At 40.4% G+C, this 13255-nt stretch overlaps 1 protein-coding gene across 1 annotated transcript in view; it reads right to left on the reverse strand.

The window, feature by feature from the left end:
* The window catches only part of LOC135207390 (uncharacterized), a 111374-nt gene that overhangs the window by 15878 nt on the left and 82241 nt on the right, over positions 1-13255 (reverse strand). The window contains exons 8-9 of the mRNA XM_064239120.1: positions 12190-12326; positions 11419-11505 (exon numbers count right to left, since the gene is read on the reverse strand). Coding sequence (XP_064095190.1) covers positions 11419-11505; positions 12190-12326 — 224 coding nt within the window. The remainder of the gene's footprint in view (positions 1-11418; positions 11506-12189; positions 12327-13255) is intronic.

The following is a 13255-nucleotide window of genomic DNA, read 5'->3' on the forward strand; positions in this document are numbered from 1 at the left end:
TTTTTTTTTCTAAGTACAACCGAACTGGATAACATCTGTTTGGCTTGTATTTCAATCATCATACTACAGTACAACATTACCGTATTTGTTATAAATGGCGTTATGTATAGAATAGAACTGAGATATCTTAATGTAATAACTTTATTTGCTATAGATCAGAGATCAATATATAGATTAAAGATCAATCGGGAAATATACTGTTAAATTTAAACCTAGTTATAACTGAAGCTGAGAAAACTGTTCAAGCTGCTAATGACTATTATCGTACATCGGCAACAAGGATAAAACTGCAGTAAATGTCTGCCATCAAACACAACTGTAGATAAAATTGGGATAAAATCATTTTAATCAAAACTACTGTGCTTGAAAGAACACATTTTACTGTTGGTTTCATGCTGATATAAGATAAATAACGTTAAGTTCGTATTACGATGATATAAAGGATTATTGCGAACGGAATCACATAATTTTTTACGCAATAAACATGCCGCCAACGTAATCTGTTAACGAAAAAAAAAAGTAGTTCACATTCACAACGAGACATATTCAATAAATATTTCCACCTAAAAACACGCGGTATAAGGAAAAATAACTTTGTCTAATATAAGTCAAGTATATAGATATTCGTTTATGCTAACTAGAAGCAAGAGCATTCGCTCAGAATTGCGTTATGGTGAAACAAACTCGTATTCATCAGCTGATTTCAAACCACAACATTGGCTGCTCCGCGGAATACTGGCTTAAATTTGCCGTAGTATTTTAAAATACAATAATATGAGAATACATTCAATATTCTTGGATACAGTGAAATAATTTATAACTTTTTCAGTGAAATAATGTATAACTTTTTAAAGGATTTATGGAAAAGATGCATAATTAATAAAATAACACAATGCATTTTTTGGAACTGGCGGACAAGAACGAACATGAAAAAACATCCCCTGACAACGTGGAGCGTAGTTACAAAGGCTGCCTTAATTTGTATCTTATTTCTGTACAAAAATGAAAATAGCTTTACGCAATATATTTTCATACACATTTTAAACATAAAAGCATAAACATTTTAAAAATCGACACATCGATCGCTAAATTTGGACCCTTTTTAACTCTATATTTTCGGAAGAGCAGCAGACGGCGGCATACAAGAACGAACTTGAAAAAACATTGTAGTCGATAATTGAAGGGCAGTTTCAAAAGCTGCCTTTTTATCATATTTCTGCACAGAAATAAAAATACCCTATTCGTAATACATTTTCATAACATTTGAACATAAAAGCATAAACATTTATAAAATAGACACATCGATCACTAATTTGCACTTTTTTTTAAATCGATATTTTCGGAAGAGTGGCAGACGGCGGCTCACAAGAAAGAACATGAAAAAACATCGTATTTGATAACGTGAAGGGCAGTTTCAAAAGCTGCCTTTGTATCATATTTCTGTACAGAAATAAAAATGATATTGTTAAGATACAATAAAGTTTGTTCATACTTACCTGGCAGATATATATATAGCTGTATTCTCTGAAGTCCGACAGAATTTCTAAAAACTTACGACACACGTAGTGGGAGTAGGGTGGTTAGTACCCATTCCCGCCGCTGGGAGGCGGGTATCAGGAACCATTCCCATTTTCTATCAGATTTCTATCTCCACTGTCTCCTGAGGGGAGGTGGGTGGGTACTTAAAATATATATATCTGCCAGGTAAGTATGAACAAACTTTATTGTATCTTAACAATATCATTTTGTTCATGAAACTTACCTGTCAGATATATGTATAGCTGAATCCCACCTTTGGCGGTGGCAGAGACAGAAAAGGATTTTAGGAAACATATATATGTAGATGATTGACATCTTGGTTCCTTACCTGTTAGCATAGCTGACTTCGTGATTACTGTCACCCAAGCCTGCATCTGCTTCACTAGAGTTACCAACAAGGTAGAGACCTGTGTAGTTGGTGCGCTCTAGATGATCTGCCAACGGGGACGAGACCACAATGTGACTAGACCATGACCATACTCAAGAGGACAACGAGGCAAAACCACCCCCTAAGTTAGCCTAACCAAATACTCCCATATACCAAAGGCTAAAAGAAGGGAAGACCGCATTCGGCGGCCGACCCTACAACCATAAACATTACAAACATTAAAAACTCACCTACCCTTTTCTATGGGAAAGGATGAGTGCTACCTCCTGCCCCCAAGATAGTGTCTGCGGCGACGTATGGTCCAAGAGAGTAACAGTTCTCATATGTCGTTCTGACCTCCCGTAAATAGTGCGAGGCGAACACCGAGTTACTTCTCCAAAAAGTGGCACTTAAAATATCTTTGAGAGCCATATTTTTCTGAAAGGCTATAGAAGTCGAAATAGCCCTTACTTCGTGAGCGTTAACTTTTAAAAGCTTAAAGTCACTGTCTTGACAATTAGAGTGCGCCTCCTTAATGGTGTTCCTTAAAAAGAATGCCAGTGCATTCTTGGACATGGCATATTAGTCTCTTGACCGAACACCATAAGTTCTCCGCAGAACCTCTACACTCCTTTGTCCTACGAAGATATTCTTTAAGAGCCCTAACAGGACACAGGACTCTTTCTGGCTCTTGACCAATGATTTCTGCCATACCCTTGATTTCGAACGTCTTAGGCCAAGGATTGGAAGGGTTCTCATTCTTAGCCAGGAATGACATACCCAAAGAGCAGACTGCATTATGCCCTTTGAAGCCGACGTGTTTACTAATCGCCTGTATCTCGCTAACCCTCTTCGCCGTCGCCAGAGCAGTTAGGAATACAGTCCTCTTCGTCAAATCTCGCAAAGAGGCAGAGTAAAGAGGTTCAAAGCGGCTTGACATTAAAAACTTGAGAACCACGTCCAGATTCCACGAAGGCAACTTAGCTATCGGTACCTTGGTGGTCTCAAGAGATTTTAGTAGATCATGTAGGTCCTTGTTATTAGCAAGGTCAAGACCTCTATGTCGAAAAACTACAGATAAGACACTTCTGTAGCCTTTAATGGTTGACACTGCAAGTTTCAAATCTCGTCTGAGATAAAGAAGGAAGTCGGCGATCTGGCTCACAGAGGTCGTGGTAGAGGAAACTCCTTTCTTCCTACACCAGCTCCTAAAAGCTGCCCACTTCGACTGGTAAACTGCGATTGACGAAGGTCTTCTCGCGGTGGCGATAGCTTTAGCCACAGGTTTTCGAAAAACCTCTCGCTCTGGCCAACTTCTGGATAGTCTGAACGCAGTCAGACTCAGAGCGGAGAGGTTTTTGTGGTACCTCTCGAAGTGGGGCTGTTTGAGTAGATCTCTCCTTAACGGAAGAGATCTCGGAAAATCCACCAGGTAGGACATCACCTCTGTGAACCAGATCGCTGCAGGCCAAAAGGGGGCGATTAACGTCAACCTCGTCCCCTCCGAAGCTGTGAACTTTCTCATCACTTCTCCCAGAATCTTGAAGGGGGGAAATGCGTAGAGGTCTAGGCCTGTCCAATCCCAAAACAAGGCGTCCACTGCTACGCCCCCGGATCGAGAAACTGGTGAGCAGTAAAGAGGAAGTCTCGCCGTCCTTGCGGTTGCAAAAACGTCCACCAAGGGGCGTCCCCAAAGACTCCACAGCTCCTGGCATACGTCCTGATTGAGGGTCCACTCTGTCGGCAGCAACTGTCCTTGTCGACTGAGGAGATCCACACGGACGTTCTCGACTCCGGCAATGAACCTTGTCAAGATCTTGATCTCTCTCGCCTTCGCCCAAAGCAGAATTTCTTTCGCTAGAGCGAACAGGGAGCGAGAGTGAGTTCCTCCTTGTTTCTTCAAGTATGCCAGGGCTGTGGTATTGTCCAAGTTGACTTGAACTACTCGACGGGAGACTTTGTCCTGAAAGAACTGGAGCGCTAACTGAACCGCTGCCAGCTCCTTGAAGTTGATATGCCAGGCTACCTGTTCCCCTCTCCAGGTGCCTGACACTTCCTCCCCCCTAGTGTTGCTCCCCACCCGTGGATGACGCGTCGGAGAACAACACTAGGTCGGGGTTCCGAAGCTTGAGGGATATGCCCTCTGAGAGCTTTAACGGATCGAGCCACCATCTTAGATGGCTCTTCACCTCTTCTGAGATGGTTAAGATCATATCTAAGTTGCCTTCTCATGTCCAATTGTCCAGGACAGGAAGAACTGAAGAGGTTGGAGGTGTAGCCTCCCCAGGGAAACAAACTTCTCCAGCGAGGAAATAGTCCCCAGCAGACTCATCCATTCTCTCACCGAGCATGAATCCTTCCCTAGAAAGGCTGACACTATCTCTATGCCTTGTTTGCTGACGTTCCTGGACGGAAAAGCCCGAAAAGCCACTGAATCCATCTGAATCCCCAGATACACGATGGACTGTGTTGGGGTCAGATGTGACTTTTCGAAGTTCACCAGAAGTCCCAGGGACGCAGCTAAAGACAGAGTCGTTTTCAGGTCCTCCAGGCACCGGGTCTGCGAAGAAGCTCGTATGAGCCAGTCGTCCAGGTAGAGCGAGATCCTGACCCCCCCTGATGTTTGGAAAGATGGTAGCCACCTCGCCACATTTCTTCATTAAGATGGTGAACACAAATGGGCCGTACTCAGACCGAAACAAAGAGCCCTGAACTGAAACACCTTTCCTTTCAGGACGAAACCGAAGGTACTTCATAGACTGGGGGTGTATCGGGACGTGAAAGTATGCGTCCTGAAGATCGAGTGATACCATCCAATCCCCCGGTCTTAAGGCCCCCAGAACTGACTGAGGTGTCTCCATCTTGAACTTTTGCTTTTCTATAAAGAGGTTCAGACGACTTCCGTCCAAGACTGGCCGCCACCCTCCCGAGTGTTTCGGATCAAGAAACAATCTGTTGTAAAATCCTGGCGTAGCCAGGTCTAAGACCTGTTCCACTGCTCGTTTCTCGAGCATTTGCTCGAGCAGATCGAAAAGAATCCTTTGTTTTTCTTGAGGATACGACGGGGACAAGTCCCTGGAGTGGAAGTCAGAGGGGGAGGCTTTTACAAACGGAATCTTGTACCCCTTCTCTATGATATTGAGAGACCAGGTGTCTGCCTCTCTTTCTCTCCAGGCTCCTCCAAACAACTGAAGCCTGGCTCCTACCGGTGACTGAAGGAACGCATTCTCACTTCTTGCCCCTGGACTTAGCCGGGGCTCTACCTCTAGGAAGACCCCTTCCTCAGGGTAAAGATCTAGCTGAAGATCCTCCACGAAAGGGCTTCTGCTCTTAAAAGACTGGACTCCGAAGACGTGGAAGGGACAGCAGGACGTCTCGACGACTGTGGTCAAAAGGTCTTGAGTGGCTTTCTCCTGAAGACTTACTGCCAGATCCTTCACCAAAGCCTGGGGGAAGAGATGACTCGAGAACGGCGCATACAAAAGTTCTGTCTTCTGTGCGGGAGAGACAGACTTAGCCGCAAAATTGCAATACAGCGATCTCTTCTTCAACACGCCTGCTGAAAAATGAGATGCTAACTCCTCTGAGCCATCCCTGACGGCCTTGTCCATGCATGACAATACACTGGACAGCTCCCCCAAGCTGATCGAACTGCTTACGAGACTGGTTGTCTAACACTCCGAGACACCAGTCTAAGAAGTTAAAGACTTCTAAGGACCTAAACAGACCCTTCAACAGATGATCCATTTCTGAAGTAGTCCACGACACCTTCGCTGAGGTTAACAGAGCTCTTCTTGAGGCATCTACAACTCTGGCGAAATCTCCCTGTGCTGACGTCGGAACCTTCAAACCTAACTCCTCACCGGTTTCATACCACATCCCTGCCTTACCGCTAAGTCTAGACGGAGGCAGGGCGAAAGTGGTGCTTCCTTTAGCTTTCCTAGTCTCCATCCAGGCGTTAACTTTCCGGAAAGCCCTCTTGGTAGACAAAGACGTCTTCATCTTTACAAACCCTGGTGTCTTCTTAGCTTTCGACGACGAAAACTGCGATGGAGGAGAAGGAGGAGCAGAAGGAAGGAAGGTATCTCCAAAAGAATCACGGAGCAGCCGAGCCAAAACTTGATAGTCTGAAGAAGACGACGTCGAGGGTTGTTCTTCGTCAACCTCCTCCGAAGAACAGCTCAATTCCCCTTCTTCCTTACCCGAGTTAAACTCCGAAGAAAGAGGCAGAAGACCTTTCAATCCAAGTCTCCTATCAGACCGATGACGAGAAAAAGAGGGTAACGTACCCTTAACAGAATCGTTAGCCGACACAGGATCAGCAATCACAACTTGAGTAGAACGCGAAGTAGAAGGAAGACGTGTAGCGTCAGCTAAAGACTCGGGAACAACGTCCGATCGAGAGCGAACTTCCGTAATCGCGTCCAAGAAGCTCTTACGACGATGTCTATTAGCGTCCATCGGAGCGTCTAACCTAGCGTCCCTCCGAGCGTCCAACGAAGCGTCCAACAAAGCGATGAGCGGAGCGTCTCTCCTAGCGTCCCTCGAAGCGTCTCTACGATCGTCCCGCGAAGAAAAGACAGGAAATTGACACTTGACGAGCGTCCCGATGAGCGTCAACACAAGCATGACGAAGCGGAGCAGGACGTACCAAATTCCGTCCGTCAGAAACCAAAACATCTTCATCAGAAACGTCGATGTCGGAACGCCGAGCGTCCTCACGTCGAGAAGAGAGGGCAGAATGAAGAAACCTCTCTCTCTCCTGACGTTTACCTCCACCTCTAGACGAACGCTGGGGAGAACGAAGCCTAGAAGATGAAATACCAGGAAACGGGGACGAAAGACGAGCAGGCGGAGAAGACTGTCTTGATCTCTTGATCGGAAGTCTGTCGTCCTTCTTACGACCAGAACCGTTTCTTCTGCTTAAGTAAAGGATTATCTCTGTCTGCGAAGGTTCTTTACGAGGAGAAGAGCTATGCCTGTGAGAAGGTGAGGGGCGAGGGGACGCCTTCTTCCTTCTCCCAGGAACAGCCTTGGCTCTAGAGCGACTGGGGCGCTCTAAGGCGTCATCATCAGAAGACGACCTAGCCTTCTTCTGGGGCGGAAAGGACACGCTTTCCGGAGAAGAATGCCAATCAAATGAAGCATGACGTGAAGCGTCCTGATCTTGAAACGTCCTCTTCAAAGGTCGAGAATCCGAACGAGATTCCCACCCCTTGTGCGGGGAGGACGCGTCGGAAGACGAGAAACAATCCTTTAGGATACGTGCTCGAGCACGCTCCTTAGCAGCCTGGGAAGCGTCAACAGGTACTGCTGAAGGGACGTCAGATCGGTGGGGGATCCCCGTAACCCTCCTTCGGCCTTCGACATGCCCTCTCCCTGAGTCCTGGGAGTCCGGCAGAGGTCCCAGCCTAGAGGCGCTATAGGGCCGATCTGACGCCCCCTCCACTTCACTAGGGGCACTATCACTACACTTAGCACTTTGCCTGTTTTCAAGGGCAAGAACCTTGGATTCCAGAGTTTTCAAAGAATCTAAAATAAGCGAAAGGGCATTACCCTTCGCAGACACCACTTGAGGGCCCGAAGGCAACACTACGGGGTTAGGAGTCACAAAATCTAAAGAAGGGTTAGAAGGGGTTACATTAATACCCTGTCTGCTACCCGATTTACTCCTGGAGGAAGACCTCCTGATCCTATCACGCTCTAATTTATTAACATAGGATTCATACGTCTTCCATTGTGCATCACTCAAACTTTCACACTCCGTGCAGCGAAAATCATACCTACACACTTGCCCCCTACAACCTTTACACACTGTGTGAGGATCAACCAAGGCTTTTGGTAGCCTCACCTTGCATTCATCTTTCATACACACTCTGGCACTAGCCGAACTAGAACCTGACATATTTAAGGAAAAAAACCAAGCCAAATTCAAAAACAATCCAAAGTCACGTATGCCAAGCTATCGATCCAATAACAAAAAACCAAAAAGTCAAGAGGATACTCAAGCAAAGAAAGTTTTCCAAAATCCTGAGGCGGAGGTGCTGTAAACAGATGTTTACAACACCGGCGACAGAAGAAATCTGATAGAAAATGGGAATGGTTCCTGATACCCGCCTCCCAGCGGCGGGAATGGGTACTAACCACCCTACTCCCACTACGTGTGTCGTAAGTTTTTAGAAATTCTGTCGGACTTCAGAGAATACAGCTATATATATATATCTGACAGGTAAGTTTCATGAACAAAATACCTTTCACGTAATACATTTTCATATATATTTTAAACAAAAGCATGAACATTTATAAATCGACACTTCCATAGCTAAATTTGCACTTATGTAACTCGATATTTTCGGCATAGAACAGCGTCAGAGGCATATATTTTACCCTAATACCTACGTAATAACTCTCCATAAAATTTGTTAACCCTTAAACGCCGACTGGACGTATTTTACGTCGACATTTTTTGTCTCTCGGGTGCCGACTGGACGTATTTTACGTCGACATACAAAAGTTTTTTTAAAAATTCGCGGAAAAATACTTTTAGGCCTACCAGCCGAAAACTCTTGAATCACGCGCCTTGGGGGATGCTGGGAGTTCACGGATCAAGGTGTTGTTTTGTTTACAATCGTTACGCAGGCGCGCAAGCGCGAATTTCTTTCTTGCCGCACTAAAAAGTATCTGTGACACATCTCGGAAATTATTTCGTCACTTTGACATAATTTTTTTACCATTTTAAATTAGCCGTTACATAGAGTATTATATATGAAAATGTGCGCATTTTTATAGAATACAACAAAAAAATACTCATGATTGTAGCTTTTATCAGTTTTAAGATATTTTCATATAAATAACGATAAGTGCCAAAATTTCAACCTTCGGTCAACTTTGACTACCGAAATGGTCGAAAAACGCAATTGTAAGCTAAAACTCTTATATTTAAGTAATATTCAATCATTTAACTTAATTTTGCAACTAATTGGAAGTCTCTAGCACAATATTTCGATTTATGGTGAATTTATGAAAAACTTTTTCCTTACGTCCGCGCGGTAACTCTTCCGAAAATAATCATACATGCGATTGTGGTAATGTTTGCACCATTTTAAATTAGCCGTTACATAAAGTTTTATATATGAAAATGTGCGCAATTTCATGCACAATACAACTAAAAACAACCCATGGTTGTAGCTTTTATCAATTTTGAAATATTTTCATATAAAAAATGATAAGTGACAAATTTTCAACCTTCGGTCAATTTTGACTCTGCCGAAATGGTCGAAAACGCAATTGTAAGCTAAAACGCTTATATTCTAGTAATATTCAAGCATTTACCTTCATTTTGCAACAAATTGGAAGTCTCTATCACAATATTTCGATTTATGGTGAATTTATGAAAAAAATAACATTTTCTTTACGTCCGCGCGGTAACTCTTCCGAAAAAATCATACGTGTGATTGTGGTAATGTTTGCACCATTTTAAATTAGCCGTTACATAAAGTTTTATATATGAAAATGTGCGCAATTTCATGTATAATACAACAATAAATAGTTGAAGGTTGTAGCTATTCTCATTTTCGAAATATTTGCATATAAATCACGATAAATAGAAAAAAAACCACGTTCGGTCAAATTTGACTCTACCGAAATGGTCGAAAAACGCAATTGTAAGATAAAACTCTTACAGTCTAGTAATATTCAGTCATTTATCTTCATCGTGAAAAAAATTCGAAGTCTCTAGCACAATATTTAAATTTATGGTGAATTTTAAAAAAAAAACTTTCCTTCCCTCCGCGCGCGGATTCTCCGCCACAAATCTCCGAAATGCGTAAGTCCCATTCTCGGAATATTTGCTCCGTTTCATATTAGGCATTTCATAGAGTTTTATATATGAAAATGTGCGCAATTTCATGTAGAATAAAACGAAAAATATTTGAAAGTTGTAGCTTTTCTTATTTCCGAAATAATTGCATATTAAAAAAAAAATAGGATATAAAAAATTCGACATTCGGTCAACTTTAGCTCGTCAGATATGGTCAAAAACTGCATTTGTAAGCTAATATTCTTACAGTATAGTAATATTCAATCAATTGTCTTCATTCTAAAACATATTGGAAGTCTCTAGGACAATATTTAGATTTATGGTGAATTTTTGAAAAAAATATGTTTACGTAAGCGCGTTACGAATTCATGCATTATTTTGTGATAATATTTTATCTGTGTTGCTTTTATCGTTTTACAATTTGTTATATACCAAAATGATTGAAATTTAGTGTACATTACAACGAAAAAAAAAGTAACTTGTTACCTTCAACCGTTTTGCGCACAGCGCGATTTGAATACAATTATATATGAAATTTCGTTTTTGCGCTATCATATATCGCATTATTTATATATGATAATGATAATTTTTTTCATTTCTGATGGTTGCATACTAAACTTCAAGCAATGAGAAAAAAAGGAGCCAAAAATGAACTCTTAATCTTGAAAACTAAGCGCGCTGTGATTTTTTGAAAAAAATATTTTTTCCGCTTAAACCCCTCCGGCACACGGGAGTCATTTTTTTATTTACCGCTCCGGCGTTTAAGGGTTAATATAATTTGCATAACCTTTATGGTCTGAACGGCATTTCTACAAATGTATGAACTCGTTAGACAACGGTGCTAGCGGCGCTGTTAACTGAAAATTGTGCCGTAAAGATACCTTTAAAATGCCTTATTTTTTTAATGAATATTTTTGACGACCGCCGCAAAACCGATTCGCCGTTGAGTGATTGCGCCGTTAACCGCGGGCCGCCTGTATTTGTTCTTCTATCTTGTAATTGATATTTTTTCCTATATTGGTATCATGTTTTTATCCTTCTTATATAAAAAAATATTGCATCTTTATTTAATAACTGCACTGATTTTAAGTATTAAAATTAGATTAAAAGAAAAAAAAATTTATTTTGTTGACCCTAAGCTTTGATAACAAAATAATATTTACATGATGTTTATTAGAAAACAATGATAAAAGACTTTCCTTTTTTTGGAAATCAAATACTACCAAATAAGAAACTGAAGTAAAAAAAAAAAAGTTTATTTTCAATCAACTAATTACTCAAAGAACACCTAGTAGTTAAGAATTTTAGCTCTGTGGTCCCATTAAACCACCATGTGAGTTTACATAATTCTATTAATAATAGTGACAAAACCTGGCCGACTTCCAGCAAAATGCCATAAATAAAACTTGCTAAAACATTAAAAAAAATTTTAATAATGATTTAGTTCCACAAAAAAACTAGTCAGTAATGCCTCTTTACGAATAGTAAATTAAGGTAGAAATTATATACTTACCTTACAACACTATACTACACAGCCTACTAAATTTCTTTCAGATACTGTAGTTGAAAAACACATCTCAAACTAACGAAACTACGAAGCAATATTGGCCAAAAATCTACTTCAAATAAATGCAAATTACAAACTGAGAGTGTAATAGGTATTTAAAACCAGAAAAAAATTATTTTTGCTTACCTTCCAGCTGGTCAAAAACACTCGAGACTTCAGTAAGTACAGGCCTTGCAACTCTTCTGTTAGATGATGTGCCATTCTGTTCTCTTTCTGAAAAAAAAAATCATTTACAAAATGAAAAAACAGAAACTACAGTAATCTTTCAATTATCTGGATTGCCGTTATCCTGAACTCGACAATATGCAACACACCCCACCCAGACCAGGGACCAAGACCCCAAAGATATGATACATATAAATTTCAACTAATTTAAAATTTGAAAAACCACTCTCCAATGGTTGGCAATGCTGCACAACCTCAGGAAAATGTTGATGATGCTTAAATTTGTAGAGACTGAGACAAACAAGGTATCACTGTAGTACTTATAAATCATTTAAATTATAATTTTTAATTGGTTGAATATAAAAGTTACAGACGGTATGGTTTTTTTTTTCCTATTTGTCTCTTGATTTTGAAAATTATTACTTACCACAATTCAAAATGATCTTATCATAAGTTATCTTATTGTGAATATATATTGCAGTTCCTTAGTTGAATTCTATTTATGATATTACTATTAAGTATTTTTCTACTGACCTATGTATATGTGCACACACACACACACACACAAAGAATAGATCAAATAATACTGTAAGGGGTAAGCTAATTGCATTTATCAAATAAAGAATGATATAGCTATATACTAAATAAATTATCTTGGAGGGCCCAAAGACAACATCAATTCCTTTTAAGACATGATATTATGAGCAGCACAATAACCAACAAGTTACTCACTGGGTGTCTTTATTCTTGAAGGCATATCAAAACTTTCTTCCATTTTCTTCTGACAGTTCTGGACATGAATAAGATATTCATCGCCTTCTTTTATAATTGAACTGCAATGAACACAGCGTGCAAAATGTGGAGGTGTTCTGAAAAAAATTTAAAAAAACTTCAAATAAAATGGAAAATGAAATATTTAAGTCACAGTAATCAATGCATTATTAAACATCTGACGACAATAAATAAACATAATCTATTTTGGAAGCTATGTAACCAGTATTACTTACACTTCAACAGTATAATTACTAAGGTAAATATAAATATAAAAATGTCTCATATGAATATTCTACCAATAGGGGCATCTATTAATTCTCACTGAGGAAATTTTCTCTGATTTACTGACTACATGGATATGCTTATTTTTAATGTTTCAACATCTGGATATGATAGTGATGTAAGTAAAACTCATGATAGTAATTCAGCTGATATGTGCCTCGGCAAGAAACATTTACTAGGCCCTGCAATAATAAAAGACAGCAGATAAATATGTATAATTATTCTTAATTACAGTAAAGCCCCAGACCTTGCTGCTAATCTGTTCCAGAAGAAGCAACGAGATGCGATTTAGTCCGAGATCTAAAATAGTTTTTCCCACAAGAAATACAGTGGACCCCCCATATTCGCGTTCTCCGAATTCGCAGTTTCACACATTCGAGGATTTCTCTCGAACATTTCCCCGCATTATTCGCGGAAAATTCGCATACTCGCGGTTTTTTCTGAGAAATGTCCACAAATTCCTTGTTTTTTAATCAATTTCATCATAAAATACACTTTTTGTGATAAAACTATTAAAAAAACAGGTTATAAAAATTTTTAGTGGGTTTTTCTTGAGTTTTAACTAACAAAATATGAGTTTTTAAGCATTTTTATAGAGGGTTACAACTATTTGCGGATTCTAACTATTCACGGGGGGGTTCTGGTACACATCCCCCGCAAATACGGGGGGACCACTGTAACTGAAAATGGATTAAACCATTCTTGACCACCCGTTATTACCCTAACCATGCCTTTTCATACA

The sequence above is a fragment of the Macrobrachium nipponense genome, chromosome 32, assembly GCF_015104395.2.
Source record: "Macrobrachium nipponense isolate FS-2020 chromosome 32, ASM1510439v2, whole genome shotgun sequence".
NCBI lineage: Eukaryota > Metazoa > Arthropoda > Malacostraca > Decapoda > Palaemonidae > Macrobrachium > Macrobrachium nipponense.